The sequence below is a fragment of the Mastigoproctus giganteus genome, chromosome 6, assembly GCF_048544385.1.
Source record: "Mastigoproctus giganteus isolate SK-2022 chromosome 6, ASM4854438v1, whole genome shotgun sequence".
NCBI classification, from domain to species: Eukaryota; Metazoa; Arthropoda; class Arachnida; order Uropygi; family Thelyphonidae; genus Mastigoproctus; species Mastigoproctus giganteus.
The window spans coordinates 119,133,114-119,158,956 of NC_143580.1; the positions used below are offsets into that span (position 1 = coordinate 119,133,114).

A 25,843-nucleotide genomic window follows, 5' to 3' on the forward strand; every position below is an offset into this window, starting at 1 on the left:
CAAAACAACACCGTTCCGAAGTTTCCAGGGTGAATTTAAATCAAAAAATTTCAGGCATAAAACAACTAACACTGGCGACATCGCGTAATATTGTTAAGCTTGCCTTAAAATCTCGATATTCGAATAAACAAAAATACCTTCCCAGCTTAGGAAGCTTCGCGATAAATCAAAAAGTTATCTACATCCGAACGATTGGTCTATATTGAAGACCTCGATAGATTTGTGACGGAAAGCACAGGCCTCAGAAATAAAAAAACAGACACGTTAATAAGTTGCAAACATTATCGGATAGGTCAAAACACGTTCATGCGAATTCTAACACATTGTCGCGGGCTTGCGACCAAGTGCATATGAGTTGGGTGACAACTCCCCCACAGACACACAACGTACTACCACTGAATATGTCAGCTAGTTCACGAACACCCCCTCACCCAGTATCCAACGAACTGTCATATCAACGGGTTACAAATCTTTCCTCATGTACACTATCGCAGGACAAGATCTCACTTTTATCCCAAGGACTAAATTATAATATACCACCTCGAAAACTACCTAAAAAACAATGCGTAATTAATATTGAATTTGGACTTCGTAATGTTCCACAAAAAGATGTATTTATTCAACAAGTTAACCAAGTAGTGAATAACATAAAAGAAACGTGACTTCCTAAATTGAATACACATGACAGTTCAGCTTTACGAGAATTTCGGGGAAATAAGGATATTATTATACAGAGGGCAGATAAAGGAGATACAGTGGTAATACTAGATAAACATGATTATATTAATAAGTTAGATCCAGTTGTGTCAGATACCTCCACTTATCGTGAAGTAGACCCAGCACTGTTTACCAATTTGTCAATCAATACAATAAAACGTTAACCACGTATCGAAAAAACGACTACATTACTATGGTTCAGTTAAAGGAATTGAAGTCTAGAACATATAATATTCCTGCACTTTTCGGTCAGGTAAAATTACACAAGACTGGATTTCCTATTCGACTTATTGTTCCCTACAGGAACTTGGCATTTTCATCTTAGCCACACATGTATATAACATTATAAAACCCTTTAGACAGGTAATACAATTTGGAATTAAGAACTACGATACATTATTTAATAATCTTAAAGACTGTAGACTCTGCGACAATGACAATTTATTCTCACTAGATGTTACCTCGTTATATACGAATGTAAACATTGAATACACATTAGATATTATTTGGGATATGTTAAATAAAAACTCTACACCGATTAATTATATGAAGCTACCTATTAAGGAAATTTTTCACTTAATTAAACTGTTAGTTGAGGCCAACTACATCACCTTTCGCGACAAGGTGTACAAACAAATTTTTGAATTGCCAATGGGTTTGAGCCTGAGTGGCTTAATGTCAGAGATCTATCTCTCAACGATTGAGCATATACATTTGACACCTTTGGACGGTATTTAGACGATGTTCTAGTTATTACCGATAGTAGTACTATCCAAGACATTTTACATTGGAAAGGGAGGATACGGATACCAAGTCATTAAACTTTCTAAATTTCACGCTTACCCGGGACTCAAATAAAATACAATTTAGCATCTATCGAAAACCTACAAACACCGGTATGCTTCTGCATTATAAAAGCTATCACCCGTTCACCTACAAAAGATCGATTATCTTTAATTAATTTCTAAATGCCTATAAAAAATATTCAATGACGGAATCTGCTTTGGACTCAGAAATACAAATATTAACTAGCAGATTCTTAAACAGGGGTTATTCCATTACCACAATAAACTGAATTAGGGTACAGGCTAAGGATAGGATACAAAATACTACACCAATCAACAATAGTAATATCAAAAAATACTTTATTTCTGTCCTGTATGTTGAACAGTTGCACAAACAGCTTAACAGATTCTTTGAAGATACCGAATTTAAAATTGTAGCTAGGCCAATACGGAAATTACACACTATACTGAACAATCACTCAGTTCTTTCCGCGTTCGCAACACAAATTAATGATCTAGTATACAACATTTCTTGCTGTGATTGCGACTCGTCTTACCAAGGTTCGACGCGATTTTCTCTTAATATTCCTGTAAATCAACATGAAGCCTCAGTTCGGGCTTCTCCTTCAGCAGCGTCAGAATTAGCCTTTCATGCCATTAACGAAAAACATACTTTTTTATTTAACGAGGCCAAAATACTTAACGTGCAATGTAATTATACGCTACTATTAATTGCAGAAACTGTTGAAATTAAATTACACGAGAATTCTGTTAATGTTCGGCGGCCATATTTGATCTCTGTTGCATAGACCTTTACGCGCATGTGCGAAGACAAATAATCACTATTTAAGTGTCAGGTTTAACCTGATTCGGTAATTTTCATTCCTGTGATCACGACATACGGTCGAAAAGTTGTCAGCTTCAGGAAGGAAAATCGTTTTGAATATTTTCATTAGATTCTTTTAATTGCGTTAATTTGATTTTTAATTGTTTTAAGATTGATTTGAATTGTGTTAAATTGATTATTTAATTATTTATATTTTACTATAATGTACCGGTAAGTTGTCGATTTTTTTCGTTTTTTCCGTTTTAATTTCTGGAGGGTATCATATGGAAGTGTTTTACGTACTATATTGAGGTAAACTCCTCTTATTATTTTACTAATATTATTATCAACGTAGAACATATTGAGTATTACAGCTCTGATTCATACTATCAAATATTTAATACACTCATAGCAGAAGCTGTATGACTTTATTATGAAAGAAGGAAGGATTGATATCCAGTTCTCCTTGGTTGTGGAACGATTTATGTGCACAAGGAATCATGAAATATATTGAGTTATCCCGAGTCACTATTGTTCTTTTAATAATTCTTCATAGCTATGCTAAATATCAGAAACTATTCAACCAGGAGGCGGAAAAATTTCAGATCTCTTTCTGGTGTAGCTTTGGAAATGACCTTGACTCTTAACAGCCAAGTCTGAGAAACATTGCCATTGTTGTAAACAAAACTATGACTTGACATTTCTGAAGAGGTGCAGTCTGCTATAATATCTTTTCTAAATGCCAATCTAAACAGAAATGCACGGACAAAAAAAAAAGTTAGGTAAGTTAATATTAAAAGCATGTGGTACTGGTAAAGTATGCCATATCTGTTTTTAATTCAAAATGTGTATTTTGTGAGTGGAATTTATTTTTTTGTGCAGTGTAGAAAACCTGTTTTTTTCCTACTTTTCTACCAAATGTCATGACAATGGTTAATGTTTCCTGTGCAGTCATCCCCCCCCCTCAAAAAATATATATGAAATAAAATAATTGCTAAACAAATGTTTTCTCACACAGCTTCCTACCACATGGCAAGGTTTTAGTAAATATTTCTTGAGTACAGTACAGAAATTAACTCAATGTGTAATATTTGATAATTGAACATGCCTAAACTGCAGTGCAATGCATACATTACCTAACTTGTTCCTTTTGTTTGCACCTGGGAAATAACTCTTCATCAATTGAGTAATCCACTTATTTGAACATTTAAAGTTAGTTTCTCCAAATGTGTTTGGAAAACTTATATAACAGTTTTTTAAAAAAATTTACTAGCCATCCATTACTTTGTCATGAATCCGTCATGATTAAGATCTTTAGCAAATTGGTCAGCCTTTTTGTGAATAAGTTCCTTAATCAAAGGAATGTTTTCTTGCTGCACTGAGAGAACCATTTCAATACATGTTGGTCTGTATCTGAATAACCTGCATATCTCATTACTGTTAAGGGCTGGATATGAACTGCCTGCTTCCAAATTGCAATCTTTTTTTTGCTAGATAAGTTGTGTGTTTTAGAAGGAATCCCAAATTCAGCAGCATTTACACCTTTTCTACTGCCTGAATTATTGGCAGCAGACCACTTGATTTTGTCAAAGTGATTTAGATGTGAGAGAGAGAGAGAGAGAGAGAGAGAGAGAGAGAGAGAGAGAGAGAGAGAGAGAGAGAGAGAGAACGTTTAAACATCTGAAGAATTGATATTATGAACTTCGCCAGCATACTTCCTCCTAATTCTCATTGAATTTAAACTGCATCGAAACATTTTATGTGACCACGTTTTAGAGGTTCGAATTGTACAAATGTAAATTTATCGAGAAAGTTAAATGCAGTTTGAATTAACAAGAATTTTACAGCATTATTTCTCTGGAAGTTTTCATGGGAAATTGTTGGAATTCAGGATATTGAGGAAGTAGGCTTAATAGTGTTAGAGCTTTTGAGAATTTGCTGTATAAGAGATTAGCTCAAGTCATGTTTGTTATTATAATAATTTCACATAGCAATGCTGACTTCAAGAAGAATTGAACCAGATGGGAAAAAAAAGTTTTTCTGAGTGTGTGTGTGTGTGTGTTTTGTTTTTTTTAAATTTTTTTTTTTATGATGAAACTTTGGAAATGCTTTTTGCACCCAAGTCTAGGCAGCAGAGTCATGTTGCAAAAGAAATTTAGATTCAACAATTTCTGAAGAGAACAAAGACTGCAACAAACACTCTCTCTCTCTCTCTCTCTCTCTCTCTCTCTTCCTTGAATATCTTTTCTTCTGATAATCAGAAGTGATGAATAGCAGACAGCCCACAGAGAGAAAATGTTTGAGTGTGCTAATGTTTGAAAGCATACTGTAGTAGTGGTAAACAATTCACTGGCCATACCTTAATATTAAATGTCTGGATTTGAAATAATCTGCTTTCCAGAAGTCAAATGTTGGTAGCTATACATTTAATCTCATGGAAAAATAATTGTAAATATTGCTAAATGTTTGTTTTAGAATTGAACTCTCATTTACTGTGTGTAGGACTACTATGCTAACTATTACATTATGATTTTGTTTATTCAAATGAGGCGCCTCCGTAGCCAGGTGGGCAGGAGCAGCAGTGCGTATCACACGCTTCTTGATTAGACCGGGGTTCAAGCCCGTGACCACCAAATACGGAGGATGCGGAAAGGTCAGTGAATGACCACCGCATATCCCTGGAGCAATATGGCCTTAGTTGCTAATGCTCCTAAAATTCAAATAACAAATAATTGTATGAGTTGTTAGTCTCTTTATATTAATGGGGTGTTGGGGCAGCAGCCTCCACAAAAGTGGGGGTCTGGGAACAGCAGCTCCCAGGGGGAAAAAAAAAAAAAAAAAAAAAAAAGCAAGCATTTGTGTTAACACACATCAGCAATTCTCATTGTTAATGCATGTGAAATCATCTAGTAATGTACAGGTGAGAAGAATCAGTGATTATATGTGGTGTTAATTTTTGTTAGTCGTTTTAAAAAAAATGCCGTTTTGCAATTTCTTTTTCTTCATTTCAGCACCTACATATTGTGATGTCGCATGACATCTCCCAGTAACATGCAGGGGAGGGGGGGGGGGGGAAGCAATGAGTGGAAGGTTCGCCACCCTATCGCTGCCTTCTTCCTCTCTTTCTTGCTGAAGTATTGAGTTGTACCCATATTCTGGAGATTAATCAAGAACTGTGTTGTGGTTGAAAAAAGCCTGGGCAAAATGTCCTATGATTAAAAAAAAAACTGAGCAAATGCTTGATCAATGGAAAAGGAATGAAGGAAATGAGTTAGCATAATATATAAAATAGGCTATCTTGATAAATTATAAATTTAATCTTGTAATGAAATTAGTAGTAGCGTAGTGATTATTTGTATATCTGTTTTTTTCTTGTACTTATTCCATAATTTTCTTTCTAATCTAGAGGACACCATCTCAGTCCAGAGATCACAATAAAGAATGCCTTATTTTTAATTTTTATGATGGTCATGATATTTGGCATTTTTTATCAAGTTGTGCATTATTTCTCTCATTTATGGTATGTATAGTCAGGATTTTTAATAAAATATAATTTTTTATATACCATATTTCCCCATATATAAGACGCACCTTAATTTTGGGGCCTGAAATTTGAAAAAAAATGTATTACATAAAGTTATTGAACTCAAGTTTTATTCATCATAAAATTCATACAACTCCTCATCACTGTCAAAACTCCCATCCGTTAGCTTGTCCTCATCTGTATCTGATGACGAATCACTGTCTTCATATATTGCCTTGTCCTCAGTTCCATCTATGGCATTTGAAATGCCACACTTTTTAAATGATTTGACAACGATCACAATCTTGATATTATCCCAGGATCTTTTCACCCAGGTACAAACTTCTCCTATAGTTGGTTTCTTCACTCTTCCTGCTGGTGTCAAATTGTCCCCAGAAGACTTCATCCATTGGTTCCATTCGTTTTTCGTGGCAGCTTTGAAGGGTTTGTTAATTCTGACATCAAGTAGTTGGAGCTGGGATGTCAAGCTTCCAGGTATGACGGCAAGTTTTGTTTTTTGCTCTGCAGCAATCTTCTTTGTGTTTTTTGTTATGTGTGCCCTGAACTGGTCAAGCACCAATAGGGCAGGTTTGCGTAAGAGCCCACCTGGTCTCCTGCTCCAAACTTCCTCAAACCAGATCTTCATCCCATCCTGATCCATCCAACCCTTGTCATGAACATGGACAATCACTCCTCGAGGAATGTCTTCTTTTGGCATTGTTTTGCATTTGAAAATCAGCATAGGAGGCAGCTTGGTTCCGTCAGCACAACAAGCTAGAACAACTGTATAATGGCTCTTTTTATGTCCACTTGTCTTCACAGTTACAGTTTTCACCCCCTTCTTATCAACAGTTCTGTTACTTGGGACATCAAATTGAAGGGGGACTTTGTCCATATTTGCAATCTGTCCCAACTCAAACTGATGTCTTCCGACATTGAATGACAAAACGATGAAATTCAAGGACCTTCTGCTCATAGCTTTCAGGCATCTTTTGGGCAAGTCTGGTGTGTGTACGCATGCTTGGTCCATTCCGTTTTATGAACCTGAAGCACCAAATGTGTCCTCTTTTGAAATCAGTAATTTCTTTTTCATCAGCAATTCTTCTTGCCTCATGCTGAACCATCTTTGTGGACACAGGAATTCCAATTGCCCTTTGCTCCTCAATCCATATCTTCAATTCCCTCTCTAAATCAGGCCATTTTGCTGAATTTCCTCTAATGGCATTCTTCTGCCGTGACGTTTTCAGTAGGGTTTCTTCTTCCTGTAGCCAGTCTTGGATTTTTTTCTCAGTTGGAGGAGGACCAAACTTACGTTCAGCAGCATGATTTCCATTCACTTTTGCAAACTGGATCACTTTTAACTTGAATTCAGCACTGTATGAAAATCTTTTCTGAGCCATTTCTGGGCAGAACGTGGCAAAACGTAACCTAATATACTGGTAATAAGTGCGAAACAATGAGCGCAAAGACGACAAGTGTGAAAAAGCAGGAAATGTAAATACAAAAATCTACAACCACTGTATAAGACACACCCAGTTTTTAGACCCCAAATTTTTCAAAAAAGGGTGCGTCTTATACATGGGGAAATACGGTATATATATATATATATATATAAAGTGAAAAAAAAAATAAGAGAGTAAAGAGTGATAGAAGGAGGTAGAAGGTAACAAATAAAATATGTATAATAAGAGATAAATAAATAATCCTTACTTTATCAAACAAAATTGACAAAGTAAGGATTTTACCACACAACTTACCAAATAGAGTATACAATATATAATTACTATAGTATAGGTACCGAAAATGTATTAAAACATAGGCATAACAGTATACAGCCAGCCATAAGGCCAGAAGAACTTATAAAGACTAAGTAAGATAGCCTGTGTTGGTCTACATTGTCATACCCTAGAATGTAGACCAACACAGACTATTCTTACTTAGTCTTAATAAGTTCTTTTGGCCTTACGGCCAGCTGTATACTGTTATGCCTATGTTTCAATACACTTTCAGTACATATTATACTCTTACTATAGTAATTAGATAACAAACTGATGTAATGTTCAATCTACTATTGATGGCGGCGCCTCCGTAGCCAGGTGGGAAGGAGCAGCAGTGCGTAGCACACACTTCTTGATTAGACCGGGGTTCAAGCCTGTCACCACCAAATACGGAGGATGCGGAAAGGTCAGGGAACGACCACCGCAAATCCCGGAGCAATATGGCCTTAGTTGCTAATGCTCCTAAAAACCAAATAACAAACAAACAAACTATTGATGGCATTAATCTGATATGACATAACTTTTACATTTATCCCAATTTTCATAATAGATTAAATACACATATTCTCAGTTTATCCAGGGCCCTCTGACGAGATTGGATAATACAGTTATCTATTTTTTTGTTCCTTGCTTTGTTTGCCTGTTGTATATCTATTTTTCTTTTTTGGTTGGTTTATCCTATCATATAAGTGATATTTCACATTTTTTTGGCCTCAGCATGGCCAGTCTAAATTTATTACTTATTGGCTTATAACTTTTGCTGTATTTGCCCCATACTTAATATTTTTCAAAATTTTTAGATATATATTCCTTCCACTCTCTCCTTCCATTTCTACTTCTGTCTTACTTATTTATTTGTTTCTTCATTCATTTTCCCTTTATTTTTTTCCCATATTGCTTCTATATATTATGGAGTGGGTTGTTGGATATTGCTTATGCAGCCACTTACATTCACGGTCATTTCTTTATTTTTATTATTAAACATATTATTTTTACATTTGGGCTTTGGGTCCCAATCCCAGTTTGTTGTTAATACCAATATAAAAATTAAATTAATGTAATTTTCAGTTATATTATAATCGGGATACCTAAAACTAAATATGATGATGAATTTAGTAAAACTGTTATTGGAACTACAGAAATGGGTATGCATGAGACATTCATTTAATATGGCTATCTGTCTGCCCAAAGTCCCTGAGGAAGTAGCGGAGAAATGGCCATGTGAATGAATGTAATTTTTCCTAATTTTCCCATTTTTTACTTTTTTATCTCCTGCTCCACTAACTTTTTATTCTTTAATAATTTCCCATTTCCTCTAACCTTTTATATTCAAAAATACTTTATATATTCCTTTAACTTTATTTCATTTTAATTTTTTCAACATAGATCTATAGACGAACTGATATCTGCTGGCACACTAAATTGCTAGACAGCACAGTTAGGCCTTAATCCCTGAAATGCCTCCACCCAAAATATAAATTACACCACAAATACAAACCCAAAAATTAAATAGATTCATGCCCTAAAACTATTAATTTGCATATAACATTTAATCGATAATTTCTATAATAGCATTAATGCTACATAAGTACAACCAAATTACAACAAAGTTTATATGTTAGAGAGTAAAAGAAAACAATTTGAGTTATTTACCAGTGAAAAATAATTAAATTATTAAGTAGTGAAAACAAATGAAGAATATGAAGGCAATCATGAATGAAATTCAAGGTTGGGTAGTCAGTGAATTGATGACTTAGTCCTATCAGAAGTAACTTTTTTTCCCTGACTGATTACATTGACTAATCACATATACATTACATCTAGTAATGTACAGGCAAGAAGAATCAGTGGTTGTATGTGGTGTTAATTTTTGTTAGTCCTTTAAAAAAAATTGCTTTTGCCATTTCTTTTTCTTCATTTCAGCTCCAACATATTGTGATATCACATGACATCTCCCAGTAACGTGTGTGTGGGGGGAGAAAGCAGTGAGTAGGAGGTGCCTTTGCCAACCTATCACTGCCTTCTTCCTCTCTTTCTTGCTGAAGTATGGGGTTGTACCCATGTTCTGGAGATTAATCAAGAACTGTCTTGTGGTTGAGAAAAGCCCAATGTGTTAGGATTGAAAAAAAAACTGAGCAAATGCTTGATCAATGGAAAAGGAATGAAGGAAATAAGTTAGCATAGTATATAAAATACACTGGTGTTCAAAGAAAGTGCATCAACTAGGAATTTCACATTTCTAACCCTTTTTCGCGATGGTATGTTACATTAATGACTAGCATCACAAATAGAAATATAAACAAAAGATATTTATTAACAGTTAAGGCAAATGCCCTCAAAATATTCCAAAGCGAGCATTTACAACAGTTTTGGTAAACACGACAATTATGGCTGAAATGTTATCAGAAGCCCTCAATTTGCTTCAGTTTATCATTTTAGATGGGAAAACAAAATGAAAAGTTCACCAGGTGCAAACTAATATTTAGTTGAACTGCCTCTGGCCCTGATGACAGCAGCACACCATCGAGGCATTGACAAGATCAATTTCCGAAGAATCAACTGATAGTTTGTGGGTCCAAACACGAATTATGGCTTCCTGAAGTTCATGAAGGGTCTTTGGTTTCTTTCTGGCAACTGCAGATTCCACAGGATGCCAACAGTTCTCTATAGGATTCAGGTCCGGGATGTTTCCTGGCCAGCTAAGAGTTGTAATGGACCATTTTTTCATAACAAATGTAAACACATTACAGTCAAACCTGTAATGCAGAAATGAAGCTAAAGTAACTACAGAAGTGCCTACTTACACTTTTTGCTCGATGACAAAGAGCAGAGTCATCCTGAAAGATGCAGTTACTTGGCAGATTGAAATGTTCTCTAATGGTTGCCATCAAATTGCCTTCCAATATAGCCAGGTGTCCATTGGCATTTACGGAATCTTTAATAAACTGCAGGTGACCTACTCCGCAATACGAAATGCACCCCATATCATTTGGGTGGGAGCGAATTTCACTGTAGACACCATACAGTCTGGATGATATCCTTCACCACGGAGAATCGTTTATCTCCCATCAGAGCCATGCAGGTTGAATTTCTTCTCATCCTAGAAAATAACTGACTTCCACTGCTCGGGGGTCCATTTCACATGCTCCTTACACCAAATTAATTGGGTCTTTTTCATTTTTTGTGTGAGGAGGGGCTTCTTAGTATGACAGCTGCAAGTCCATTTTTGAAGAGGCGTCTTCTGACTGTTACTGCACTTGCTACCACTCCTGTATGTTCTTCCCATTCTCTTTTCAGCTTAGACGAAGAAGCCTTACGGTTTTTAAGGCATAAATGCTTCAAAACGAAGCCCTGTTTTAACGTAGACTCTTTTGCATCCGGTTCCTTTTTTTTTCCTATCAGCAGAACCAGTATTCTTGTGTTTTGATAGAAATCTACTCACTGTCGACTGATTACAAGACACTTTATAAGCATTGTGACAGGAAGAACATCCTTCCTCGTGTAAAGCAACAATAGCACTTTCTTTGTGGTGTCAACTGCACATAACTCGCCATCCTGACACAAGCAAGGAATGACTTTAACTCTTGCAGAACATGCTTATATAGCTGAAAGTAACAACTGAGGCAATATTATGTCATCACCTATGCGTGTCAGTCTTATGTGATGCAATCTGTAAGAAATATTGCCATATACTTACAGCCCCAGGTGCCAAGCGATTTTGTGATCAAGTGTCTTTGCCAGTGAATTTGCACTCTTTTGAATAAATAAAATTGTCTTCTTTATTTACAGGTTACACTAACAATCAATTAAATAAGCTTCAGTAAAGAAATCACTTTACTTGAACAGGAGGGAAAGTAACCTTTTTTCTTTTTATTTTGCATATTACTACTAACGCACTACTGCTTGGTCACAAAGGTGGCCAAGCTCCTGCCTCCACCTGGCACTCTCCCTTTGAGGGTGAAATGGAGCAAGTCCATAAAACCCAGAAAAACACTGGGTGCACAGAAGAAACCTTTACCACGCAAGAACAAGAGGAGTCTGGTCCTGTCGTGGCAAAACGTCAAAAGACTAACGTAGGCAGAATCTGAACTCCAACTTTCTTGATTATTCATTCAACTCAAGAACAACCAGTTAAACTCTCTCCATTCCTAGTGTGCAGAAATGCCTAGAAAGCACAATAGGTACTCCCAAGACAGTTCATCGTCTAAGATCAGGAGACCCTGGTTGAAGTTGCCACTGCTCGACAGGCTGAGCAACTACAAAAACTGAAAACTTTTGGTGGAACTTCTATCACCGTTTTACCCCATGTTTCCACGAACACGTCAAGAGGCGTCATCACCGAATGGGACCTCATGAACGGGTCAGACGAAGAACTAAAACAAGAATTACATGACCAAGGAATCATTAATGTCAGAAGAATTATGACAAAGAAAGACTGCATACTAGTTCCTACACGGAAAATAATACTTACTTTTGACAACCCCAAGCTACCAACAGTGATAAAAGCAAGCTATCTTAACTGCTGAGTTAAACTGTACATCCCGAACCCATTACGATTCTATAAGTACCAGAAGTTGGGCACTCACAGACAGTCTGCAGAGGAGTAGCTACTTGTGCCACACGTGGATCCACTGCACACATTAGTACTGACTACACAGCCACAACACCAATCTATCTTAACTGTAAAGAGGCACATCCAGTGTAAGGCCTTGAATGGGTTGAGCACACTGAATTCTGATGGGATCCTTCCACTTGTTTAGATTACGAACCTAAGGGGGCATAAATTCAAATTAAGAAAGGACAGATGTAGAATAGATGTGCGGAAATTTGCCTTTAGCCAGCAAGTGGTTAATTGCTGGAACAAACTTCCATCTGTCGTTGTGGAAGTTGATAGGTTGAATAAATTTAAGGAGGAACTGGACAGGCATTTAAAGGGAATGGTGTAGTTTTTTTTTTTTTTTGTCTGATGCTGCATAAGCTTATACGCTTGCTTTCTTGCATCACATGCCACTGCTACTACTATTCCAAGGAGTGTTCCCTTTGGAAACGTGAAAAAAAAGATACAGCGGTACAAAACTGAACATAATGTAACCTACCAAGAGGCTAAAAAATCCCTACCAGTTCCAAATACTAATAAGCCCATTTATGCACAAATAACCACAAAAAATATATCAATTTCTACCCAAACGGAGGTAACTATACCATCAAGTAAATCACTAACTGAATGGGCAATGTCACTGTTGTCCCCAGTACCAACGCACCAAACGAAAAACAAAGCAAAGCCATAAATACGCCAATCTCAGTACAACCAGATGCCATTCAACAGAATGCCACAGTATCTACTACTCCTGACTCAAACCAAACAGAATACCTGGAAAACAGAAAACAGAAGACAATTTAAATCACAATGAACAGCTTCTAGAACTGTTCACCAATGATAATATGGATACAGGGAAACCTTTATTTTCCAAAGAAGGGGAAAGGTAAACTTGAGCGATGCAAATCTTCTGTCCCTTGACAAGAAGTCGAGGGTTCCACTAAATCCAAATAATGCTTACTTTCTTACAATGGAATTGCAGAGGCTATTGTAGTAATTTGTCCGACATCTCCTTCCACAATATGACCCTATTGCTTTTTCTACTGCTTACAGGAAACCAATCTGACACCAAATATAAATGTATTCCCTTCGGAAATACATATTACATCGTCAAGATCGTGTTGCACAAAATCCGAACAATCTTGCCCTTGGAGGAGTAGCACTGATCATCAACCCCCAGATACCCTCAAAGCCACTCCCACTAAAAACAAACCTTGAGGCAATTGCTGCACGAGTCAATATTAACTTTGATTTAACCATAGTCTCATTATACTTGCCACCTAACCAAAATATAAGCTATGCTGACTTAGAAGAATTAGTGTGATACAACTTCCCAAACCCTACTGCATTTTAGGAGGCCTCAACAGTCACCATCTGCTGTGGGGAAACCATAATCTGGACAAGCGTTGACAAACCATTGAAAAACTACTTGATCAACATAATCTGATAACTCTCAATAAATGGGCCTATACACATCTTCTGACAGAATCTACATCAGCTGTTGATGTCTCTCTATGCACAGCAATCCGCTGAGCAGTGATCATTATCCTGTGATATGCCACATTGACATAAGCATTCCCCACCTTTCTTATCGAATCCTCAAATGGAACTTTTCCAAACCTGAATGGGACATGTACAAGCAGCTAGCAATACCAGAAGAAAACCAGATCCATAAATCTGGCAGTAGAATATATATCTAATCAAACACTGCAGACAAATACGGCAGCAGACAAAGCAATTCCAAAACAATCCACAAAAATATCAGCCAGCTCAAAAGTGTGGTGGAATGTAGTGCAGCTAAAAAAACAGAACAGAGCATGGAATATCTTCAGGAAGTTCCCAACAACAGAAAATCTCATCGGCTTTAAACAGGCAAGAGCAAAGGCAAAATGAGTCAGGAAGACTAGCAGAAGGGAAGTGTGGAGATGCTTTGCTTCCACAATCACAAGAACGACAAAAACTCAAAAAAATGTGGGCAAAAATACAGTGGATGTTCACAAAACACCCACACGTCAACTGTCCCGCACTCACTATCAATGGCCATGATATCACAAAACCATAGGAGATTGCAAACACCCTGGGTAGATCTTTCATGGAAATATCAGCTGCGACATCATACTCGCCATATTTTCAGGCACACAAAGCACAAGCTGAAAAAAACCGTATCAATTTTGAATCAGCATCAATTTCTGCGTACAATCTCCCCTTCACAATGTCAGAGTTGCATCATGCTCTGTCGTCTACTAAACTCAGTGCAGCAGGGACAGATGGAATCCACTACATCGTGATAGCAAAACTCACCGAACCGGCTCTCAAGACTCTGTTACTCCTCTATAACAGAATATTCAAAGAAAAAGCGTTCCCCGACAAATGGTATCATGCGTACATTCTGGCTTTTCCAAAACCAGGCAAAGACCCTACAAATCCGCAACATTATCGACCTATTGCACTCACTAGCTGAATGAGCAAAGTCATGGAAAAAAAAATGGTCAATGCCCGACTAACCTGGTTTCTAGCTTAAAATGATCTCCTAAATCCTATGCAATGTGGTTTCTGGGAAGGTAGATCCACTCTTGACGTTCGTGACCCCTTCATCCAAAAAGAACATCTTGCAGTGGTCTTCTTGGACATCAAAAAAGCTTTTGACCCTTCTTGGAGATATGGTATTATGCGAACCCTATACGATCTGGAATGACACGGACACCTACCACAGTTTATCGGAAACTTCCTGCACTGGCGCTCATTTCAAGTTAGAGTTCACAGCCACTTATCTTCAGAATTCATCCAGGAAGAAGGAGTACCACAAGGGTCGGTGCTAAGTGCCACTCTCTTTAGTATAATAATGAATTCAATGACACATGACCTACCACAAACAATATCCACTACCCTGTATGCTGATGACTTCAGTATCTCCTGCCATTTGCCTAACATGTGAACGATAGAAAGACAGTTCCAATGTGCCATCAACAAAATAGCTAAATGGTCCCAAAACAATAGATTTCATCTCTCACACCAAAACACAGTTGGGATACACTTCCTTAGGAAGCGTAACCTACACCAACATCCTTAACTTAGACTAGAAAATCAAGTCATACCAGTGGTCCATAGTGTCCATTTTCTGGGTGTGATATTCGACCAAAAACTCACTCTCCTTGATCATATAAAAACGGTCCGGATTAACTGTCTTAAAAAGCTTAACATTTTAGGATTTCTATCAAGCACAGTGTGGGGAGCCGACCGTTACACGCTACTACATCTCTACCATGCATTAATGCAGTCACGTCTGGACTATGGTTCTGTAGCATATAGCTCTGCTAGACCAAGCGCTTTACGTTGGCTTGATCCTGTACATCACAGCACTCTTCGTCTTGCACTGGGGGTGTACCGTACATCACTAGTTCAGAACCTATATGCTGAAGTGCATGAAACACCTTTGCAGCTACGTAGACAAACGCTTTTATTAAATTATGCCGCAAAACTCAAAGGGCATCCAAACCACCCCACTTGGAATGGTGTTTTCTCTCCTAAATGGGAAAACCTTTATAGAGCTTACCCATCTATAAACCCACCAACTGGGATACATCTTCGCTCACTACAAGCTGACTGGCAATTTGACCTGAGTAAGATACAGCCTACTGCCTCTCATGCAATCCCACCATGGATGTATCATATACCGTTGTGTGACTTTTCATTCACAGCCTGGGAAAAACACACCATGTCGCAACAGAACAAGCTACAAATACATGCCGCACTGAGAACCCAGCACGGCCAGTACACACCGATCTACACAGATGGAGCTAAAACTGAAAAGCATGTTGGTGCAGCAGCAGTATTTCCTAACATCACTATGTCCAAAAAATTCCCCACTGAATATAGCAGCTATACTGCAGAACTCTGTGCTATCCACATAGCCTTAAACTACACACTCTTAAGAACTAGACTGCACAGCATTATTTATACCGACTCCATTAGTGCTATACAACACAATACAAACCCCTTTAATAACCCCTTACTTAGACAGATCTGGAATACTCTGACTAAATTAAACTAGAAGAAACAATGAGCTCTCTTTTGTTGGATCCCTGGTCACACTGCAATTTCTGGAAATGAACAGGCCGATCTAACTGCCAAAACTGCTACCGATTCTGTAGACCAATCCTTAACTACATAATAATGAAATTATTATGTAGTTAAGGATTATAACATTATAAAGAAATGATGCCTTGAACAATGGCAACATATCTGCCAGAATCAAGTCAACAATAAGCTACTTGGCATAAAAAAAAGATCTAAAACCATGGAGATCTAACATACATGAGGACCGACATGAAGAAGTCGTATTAGCCCGATTATGGATAGGCCACATGCACCCGACACATCTTTATTTACTTGCGGCCACTGACCCACCACTGTGTACAAACTGCAACACTCAGCTCACTGTCCACCATCTACTTATTGATTGTCCCAAGTACAGTATACTGAGCAACAAGCTATATTTATCTCATTTCCCATGACGAACACCTCTCTCAGCATTTCTGACCTACTAGCAGACATGTCACATGGGACCAAAATTTTTGATTTCCTCAAACAGATAAAACTGTACAATGCAGTATAAACTTGAATAACATCTATACAGATAGAACTATGTATTTAACATCACCATAGTTAGGCGCATTATGGCCTTGCTGTCCTTGCACTGTAAAGCCCTTAAACAAAAAACAAACAAACAAACAGCCATATACCTACATTATTCAGATGACAATTACAATTTTAAGGGGTAATGCACTTTCTTTGAACACCAGTGTAGGCTATCTTGATTATTTGTATATCTGTTTTTTCTCTTACTTATTCCATAGTTTTCTTTCTAATCTAAAAGACACCATCTCAGTCCAGAGACCCCAATAAAGAGAGAGAGAGAGAGAAGTAGAAAGGAATCGCCAAGAAAGCGAAAAATGATGATATCCAGCTCAGGACCCTGGGTGTGCCAAGCCCATACCCACCAGATGTGGGATGACCTGCCAGATTTCTTTTCTTCTTTTCCTGATGTCAACATTTTCTCATCAAAACTTTTGATGTCAACATTTTCTCAGATCGTGTCAGTGAAATTATTCTTGTAGGAATGCAATCCTTTATCCCACACTACTCTTTAAAATCTCGTCCTTTATCTAAACCTTGGTTTTCCAATAAATGTGCTAAGGCCATTGAGGAGAAGAATGTTGCATATTGTAATTGGCTTGTTTCCAATTTTTCAGTTTCATTTTCTGCCTTCACCAAAACTCGCAACACTTGTAAAGTAGTTATTAATCAGTCAAAACTAGATTTTGAACAGGTTAAGAGTAGAAAACTTGCTTCTTGCCCTAACGGTAGCCAAACATTCTGGTCTCTTGCCAAAGCTATTGGCCGCAACTTTTGCCCATCTCTGCTCAGACCTGTGTTAAAACCAGATGGTTCTGTTTTCACTTCGGACAAGGATAAAGCTGACCTGCCAGCATCCCATTTTTCTTCCAATTCGTATATTAATGATCTTGGGAAAACACTTCCCACCATTCCCAGCATGCCCCATTCTTTTTGTGGTCTTCCATCAAAAGGATGTCAGAAGGATTTTGACAAATCTTGATGCTATGCTAAGAAAGCTCCAGGTCCTGATGGTATTTCTCCACTTGTTCTCAAAACCTGTGCTCCTGAACTTACTTCTGTGCTTTGCCACCTTTTTTCACTTTCTTATTCCAAAGGTGTTTTTCCTTTTTCTTGGAATTTTGCTCATATCCAGCCAGTTCCAAAAAAGGGTGACAAACCCCTCCCATCCAATTATCGTCCCATTGCAATTACTTCTACCCTTTCTAAAATAATGGAGAAATCAATTAACTGCCAACTCTTAAACTACCTAACTTCCGTCTGATCAATGATCACCAGTATGGATCCACTGATGATATTCTGGCTTATATTACCCATTCATGGACAAATTCAATGGAAAAGTTCGGTGAAACACAAGCAGTTGCTCTTGACATCTCAAAGGCTTTTGATTGTGTCTGGCATAAAGGTCTTCTAAACAAGCTTCCATCTTATGGTTTGCCAACTGTTTAATAGTAATTGGGTATCCAGTTTTCTCTCTAATCACTCACAAAAGGTGATGGTAGATAGTTCTCTGTCTTCTGACTTCTCCACTAATGCTGGTGTCCCCCCTGAGGTTCCGGTCTTTCCCCCACTCTTTTCCTCTTGTATATTAATGACCTTCTTCCATTGACTGGAAATCCTATCCATAGTTTTGGCGATTATAGCACATTGCATTCCACTTTTCATTTTGAGAAACCTTGCCCTGCTCATTCAGCTTCAACTTCTCAAATATCTGCTATCAATTCCTTAAATGCCAATCATCAGGTAATTCTTCAGTGAGAATTACCTGAAGAGATAGTTACTTTGGAGAGATAGTTTTAGTATGTTACACCTTTTAAAACTGATTTCATTTGTTGCTGTTGCAAACCACCTACAAATTGATGAAAGACCAAATAGTCCTGAAACTGTCATAGCAGTCTTATCTTTTAAACTAATGACTAGTTAACCTTTTGTATGGGCCTGTTGTTTGAAAGTAGTGCAGCACAACTCATTTCAATGGTAAGTTTGGTTTGCTACGAGAATTAAGACTATTGCATTCTCTATGCAGTTTAAATCCTGTTTGGTTCAAAATCAGATTAAAGAGCAAGATAATCCTTCAAGCATCTGATAAGAAAGAAAGAAAGACCAAATAGTCCTGAAACTGTCATAGCAGTCTTATCTTTTAAACTAATGACTAGTTAACCTTTTGTATGGGCCTGTTGTTTGAAAGTAGTGCAGCACAACTCATTTCAATGGTAAGTTTGGTTTGTTATGAGAATTAAGACTATTGCATTATCTATGCAGTTTAAATCCTGTTTGGTTCAAAATCAGATTAAAGAGCAAGATAATCCTTCAAGCATCTGATAAGAAAGAAAGAAAGAAGTGTCACTCTTTTTTTTGCATGGGCTCTTAAAAAGAAATGCAATCATTAATACTAGTGCCAAATTACTTATATTTTCAGATTGTAAAATGTTGATTTTTCTTAAAATATGCCAGATTTTACAAAGAGGTTCAAATTTATATCTCCATCTAAGAATATTATAGACTTCTGAAAGCCCTCATTACTTAATTTTGTCTTTTCAAATTCATGTAAGAAGTTGTTAATAGATTCTGACCATACAATAAAAGAAGTCAAGGTTACATAGTCTAGTAGGTGAAAACTTAAAACTTTCACATTGATTCATATGTAACTCAAGCTAATGGAAGTGCTGTGGCTCAGAGGAGAACTGAGGGGTACAGTTGCCTTCTGAATCACAGCCTTCTAAAATGCACGGCTTGCATGATGTTTGTGGAGCATTCAGGTACGGGACATGATATCGCCATGGGCTATGTCTTTGTGTGTGCGCGATGCAAGGAGTGTATCGAAATCAGGCAACAACTCAGTGTTCTTATGGGCCTATATGAGAGCTTGAAGGACAGGGTGGATGCCCTCGAAGGAACTAAATTGAGGGGCCCATCAAGCTCTCAGCTGCCCACATCAACACCAGAGCTTGCACTTGGTAATTGCGCAACACAGCAGCAACCCCCAAGGCAGAATGCGCTGGTCCCAAAGGAACTAGTAGTTGTTGGTGACTCTATTGTCAGGGAAACGGGGAACATGCTTTGTAAAAAGGATAGGTGGAACAGGACCAGGGTATGTCTGCCAGGGGCAAAGGTTGATGACGTAGAGCAGATATCATCTTTTAAGGGCACAAAAGGTGACACAAAGTTGTACACATTGGCACTAATGATATCAAGAGTAGGAGAGCGGCAGAATTGCTTAACAAGTACAGGTCACTGTTGAAAAAAAAGCCGTGAAATAGGGTTGAATTTGAAAGTGTCTGCAATTCTACCCAGACACGATAGGAGGGAGTATATGATGAGAGAATTGTCAATCAATTCGGCCCTGGAAAGATTGTGCAAGGCTCAAGGGGTAGAATTTTTTTCAGCCTGGACTGTACTTGTTAACAGGAGAGACTGCTTCTACAGGGATGGGATACACTTAAATAGAAAGGGTGCAAAAATGTTTGCTGATGCTATCGAGGCAGTGTTAGGTGGGTCGGAAAACTGCTAGATTGGGGAGATACAAGGACTAATAGATTAACAGTAGCCACTGGCAGAGGTGAAAGTGATTCTTACACTGCTTCTATTGGAATGAGCAGCAGCTTGGAAAATAAGATGCAGGATATTGCAGAGACTGCTGGGAGTCATTGCGGTACAAGTAAACACATGGGTTGTGTTAGGGTACATGTATACTTGCATGTACACCAATGCTAGGAGTTTAGTAAATAAATTTGATGAATTTGAGGTATAACTCAAAGCATCAAAGGCAGATATTGTTGGGATATCAGAGACGTGGTGTCACACAGATATAAGGAATGCAGAACTGGAATTTGGGGAGTACAACGTCTACAGAAAGGATAGACTGGATAGGAAGGGAGGAGGGGTTATGCTATTAGTTAAGATATACATAAAATCCAAGGAAGTGAAGCCAGTGGACATCGCTGGACAGTGCAGTGTCGAGTCAGTTTGGTGTGACATAAGCATTGGGAGATCAAAATTGAGAGTAGGAGTTTGCTATAGGCCTAATGACTCTGATGAGTATAATAAGAAACTGTACAGGGAAATAGAGTGGGCCAGTAAATCAGAGAGTCTTATAATGGGAGATTTTAATTTCCCAGATATTGACTGGAATTTGGGGGCTGGTCACTCACACACTAGCAAGGCTTTTGCGGATTTATTGGATGATTGTTTTCTACCTCAGCATGTTTGGGAGGCAACTAGAGGGAGGAATACTCTTGATTTGATTATCAGCAGTGATTCTTCATGCATTAAGAATCTGCAGATAAATGAACCACTAGGTGGCAGTGATCACAGTGTGCTGAAGTGGGATTTACTCAAAGAGGTAACTACCATTAGGGGTAAAGGAAAGGGTTATTGCTTTCGTAAAGGCGACTACGATGGACTGAGACAGTATTTAAATTCTATACAGTGGGACCAACTGATGATGTTACCAACAGAAAATGCAAAATGGGAAGCATTCAAAGAACTTATCTTGGAAGCTACTAGGCTTTACATACCAACTAAGAAATATTGTTCAAGGTTTAGGCCTAAATGGATGTCAGATGAACTGATGAGGCATATGGCAGAGAAGAAACATGCATGGGATACATACAAATTAACACATGACACAGAAGCCTATGATAGATACAAGTTGATCTGTAACCAAGTTACAAAGGAGGTTAGGCAGGAGAAGGCAGATTACGAGAAATCTTTGGCATGGGATGCAAAGAAAAACAGCAAAGAGTTCTTTACTTATGTAAACTCTAGAAGGAAGGGAATGAATCAGATTGGTCCACTTGATATCGATGGGTCAACTGTTGATGATCCTGCTCAGGTAGCTAACAAACTAAATGAATATTTTGCATCGACATTCACACATGAGGAGTTATTTAGCTAGGGGAAAGCCAGAGGTGTATTTAACTCTAGCAGTAAGCTACAGAATCTTGTAATAACTGAGAGTAAAGTGGTGGAGAAATTGTTGAAGATAAACACAAGAAAGGCACCTGGGGTGGATGGGATCTATCCAGTTATATTAAAGGAGGCAGCAGAGGAAGTAAGCAAACCCTTAGCCATAATTATGAGAGCTTCCTTGGACTCAGGGGAGGTACCCACAGACTGGAGATGTGCAAATGTGACCCCAATTCAGAAAGGAGGATCAAAGGCTGACACAAGTAATTATAGACCTGTGAGTTTAACTTCTGTTCCAGGAAAATTAATGGAGGCACTGGTTAAAGAAGCACTGCAGGATCATTTAGACAAGACTTCAGTTATAGCTCGGACACAGCATGGTTTTGTTAAGGGGAAGTCTTGCCTGACCAATTTGATTGGATACTGTGATGCAGTCACAAAGGAACTGGATGCAGGGAATAACTTTGATATTATATACTTGGATCTTTGAAAGGCTTTTGATACTGTTGCTCATGGAAGACTGCTGCACAAATTGGAGCAGTGTGACATTGGAGGCAAATTGCTGCTGTGGATAAAGGGGTGGCTAAGGGGGAGAAGACAGAGAGTGGTAATCAATGGACACTGCTCGTCGTGGACTAATGTTATTAGTGGAGTCCCTCAGGGCTCAGTGTTGGGTCCATTATTGTTTTCTGTATTCATAAACGATATTGATGATGGTAGATCAAGTTTAATGTCTAAGTTTGCAGACGATACAAAGGTAGGCAGGGTTGTCAAAGGACACTACTGACACTATGCTGCTGCGACAGTATCTGGAAAGGTTGAGCAGATGGGCTGTGAGGTGGCAAATGAAGTTTAACATTGACAAATGTAAAGTACTACAAATGGGAAACAGCAACCCCAGAGCAACGTATGAACTCTGTGGTACTACATTGACAGTTTTAGAGAATGAAAGGGACCTGGGCGTGGTTGTGCAGGCAGATATGAAGTTCTCTGAGCAGTGCAGACGGGCTGCAAGAGTAGCTCATGGTGTATTGTGAATGATATATAGGAATTTTTCTAGCAGGGATATGGAGGTGATTATTCCCTTGTATAAGGTAATGGTCAGGCCACGCCTAGAGTACTGTACACAGTTCTGGAGGCCTCATTTCAAGAAGGATGTAGAGCTGCTGGAACGAGTACAGAGAAGGGCAACAAGATTAGTGAATGGAACAAAGGGGTGCTCTTACGAAGAAAGGCTTAAGTTTTGCAAATTAAAGTGTCTGGAGACTAGGCACCAGCGAGGTGATCTGATAGAGGTGTATAAAGACTTGAATGGTTTGAGCATGCTCAATGCTGATGGGATTCTTCCTCTCGCTCAGAATAATCACCTGAGAGGGCATAAATTCAAATTGAGGAAAGACAGATGTAGGATAGACGTGCGGAAATTTGCCTTTAGCCAGCGGGTGGTTGGTTGGTGGAACAGACTTTCATCCCTTGTCGTGGAAGTTGATAGCCTAAATAAGTAAGGCTCAGCTGGACAGGTATTTTGAACGAACAGAGGGGTGAAGTGGAAGTGTTTTGTGTTTTTTTTTTTTTTTTTTTGGCTGATGCTGCATAAGTTTGCTTTCTTGCATCAAATGCCTCTACTAATGCTAATGACAGTGAATAACTATAATAGGTTAACCATTACCTATTACAATTGCATATTACATACTGTTACTTAAGTTAACCATTAAATAAGCTTTTGAAATAATTATTCCACCTTCTCTCTTTTCTTAATTTTGTTAATCATTTTTTTAATCAACATATATGTTGATTTCATCTTCATTAATATTAACTTCTGTTAAGATTATGTATGTTAAAAAAATGTTTCTCTGAAAAAATGTACTCAAAGAAAATAAACTAATTTTTTCTCAGTGATCTAAATATTCAAATATTCTTGTCAATTTTATCCAAGAAGCATTCCATTGAGCTAAAGGAAACTCTTTGAGCCTTATTCATCAATATAAATAACAAAAAAGAAATGAAATGAAATTAAGTTACATTTAATATTATTATATAACAGGAAATAACAAAAAACATGCTTATACATACAACTGTTTGTATAAATCATGTTATGTTATAAGTATCTCTTTGAGTTTAGATCTTAATAATTGTAGATGACTCTCTTTCATTAAATATCTGGCAGACTGTTTAGTATTCCACAGTGATGTTTTAAAGAAAGGGGTAAGAAGTTTGTTTATATATATTAAAGACATATCACTGTTATAAAAAAAAAGTATTTTAGAATAGGTGATTTGGCATAGATAGCTAGAATGAGAGTTCAATCCACATGGGTGGCAATAGATAGTTAAATTTATTACCTATTATAACTACTTAGATTTTACAAATGTAATGTTATAACTTAATACATATGACTTGAACTTGATAGGCGATACGAAATTCATATAATGTAACTCGGTTTGTTCCATGCTGACTCCCAGCAGCTCTTGAAATCCCCAGTACCTCACTCCAGCTCTTGAAATCCCCAGTACCTCACTCACAAGGCTACTGCTTATTCCAATAGAAGCAGTGCAAGAATCACTTTTACCTCTGCCTGTGGCTATTGTTAATCTATTAGCCTGTGAATTCCCCCCAAGCTAGCAGTTTTCTGACCCACCTAACACTGCCTCGATAGCATTAGCAAATATTTTTGCACCCTTTCTATTTAAGTGTATCCCATCCCTGTAGAAACAATCTCTCCTGTTAATGAGCACAGACCACGCTGAAAAAAAATTCTATCCCATGAGCCTTGCACAATCTGTCCAGGGCTGAATTGATTGACAAGCTCCCATCATATTCTCCCTCCTATCGTGCTTGGGCAGAATTGCAGACACTTTCAAATTTAATCCTAACTTGCGACTTTTTCAACATTGACCTGTAGTTGTTAAGTAAGTCCACAGACCTCTTACTCTTAATGTCATTAGTTCCAACATGTACACCAATATCACTCTTTGTGCCTTTAAAATATGATATCTGCTCTACAATGTCATCAACTTTTGCCCCTGGCAGGCAGACATACACTGATCTGTTCCACTTATCCTTTTTGCATAATATATTCCCTGTCACCCTGAATATACAGTCACCAATAATAACTAGCTCCTGTGGGACCAGCCCATTCTGCTTTGAAGGTTACCGCTGTGTTGCCTGATGCACAAGAGTGAGTTCTGTCGTTGATTTGGGCAGCTGAGAGTTTGATGGGCCCCCATTTCAATTCCTTCTAGGGCAAATACCCTACTCTTCAATCTCTCATAGACACCCATCAGAATGGTGAGTTGGCACCTAATTCCTTAATACTCTGTGCACCTAGCATACACAAAAACATCCGCCTCGGCTGGATCATGTCCTATTTCAGATAGTCTGCAAAGATTTCACAAGTTGCACATTTTTTAGGCTGTGATCCGTTGGAGAATCACCTTTTTCGGTTCTACCCTGAGCGACAGCACTCCAGCTGCTTTGTGCATGTTGCTTTGCTGCTCTAGTCTGGGGCATGATTTCCGCTTAAATACGATGAAATTAATTAACAATGAAAATTAATAAAGTTAATAAATTTAATTGATTAATCTACTATACTTGATTATACAGTACTATACTAAGCTAATGCAGTATAGTTTTACATTATACCTTAGCTATCAAGTTCGAGATATACGCTATACTGTAACAATCACAATATTAAATTAGCTATATCCTTAGCTAAATACAAAAGATATATGCCCAAAAAGTGATTAAAACCTTCAAAATACTTATTTATTACAATTTAAACCCTACTGCACTACTGGTTACTCTAGAACATCGATATTCCTGTCAACAACATCGATATGATAGCAGTATGAGTAGCAAGTTGTAACTTACAAATCACTAATACACTAAGGGTTAGATTTCTCTATATGGTCAGTACCAAATATTTCAGTATTATGATTCAGTATATTCTGATCATTTTGTACCCCTTTGTTTCACTTTAGATATCTGTTTTTGAGTTTCTTTTAGATCCATTTCTAAATCAGCTACTTTTCTCATCAGTTGAATATTTGAAGATTGTAGTTTTTTAATTGCTTG

The 25,843-nt window shown here is 37.8% G+C and overlaps 1 protein-coding gene across 1 annotated transcript in view; it reads left to right on the forward strand.

Annotated features, from left to right (window-relative positions):
• Window positions 1-25,843, forward strand: part of LOC150084535 (SID1 transmembrane family member 1-like) — a 222,965-nt gene that overhangs the window by 195,597 nt on the left and 1,525 nt on the right. Inside the window, exon 10 of the mRNA XM_090376278.1 lies at window positions 5,735-5,848. Coding sequence (XP_090232404.1) covers window positions 5,735-5,848 — 114 coding nt within the window. The remainder of the gene's footprint in view (window positions 1-5,734; window positions 5,849-25,843) is intronic.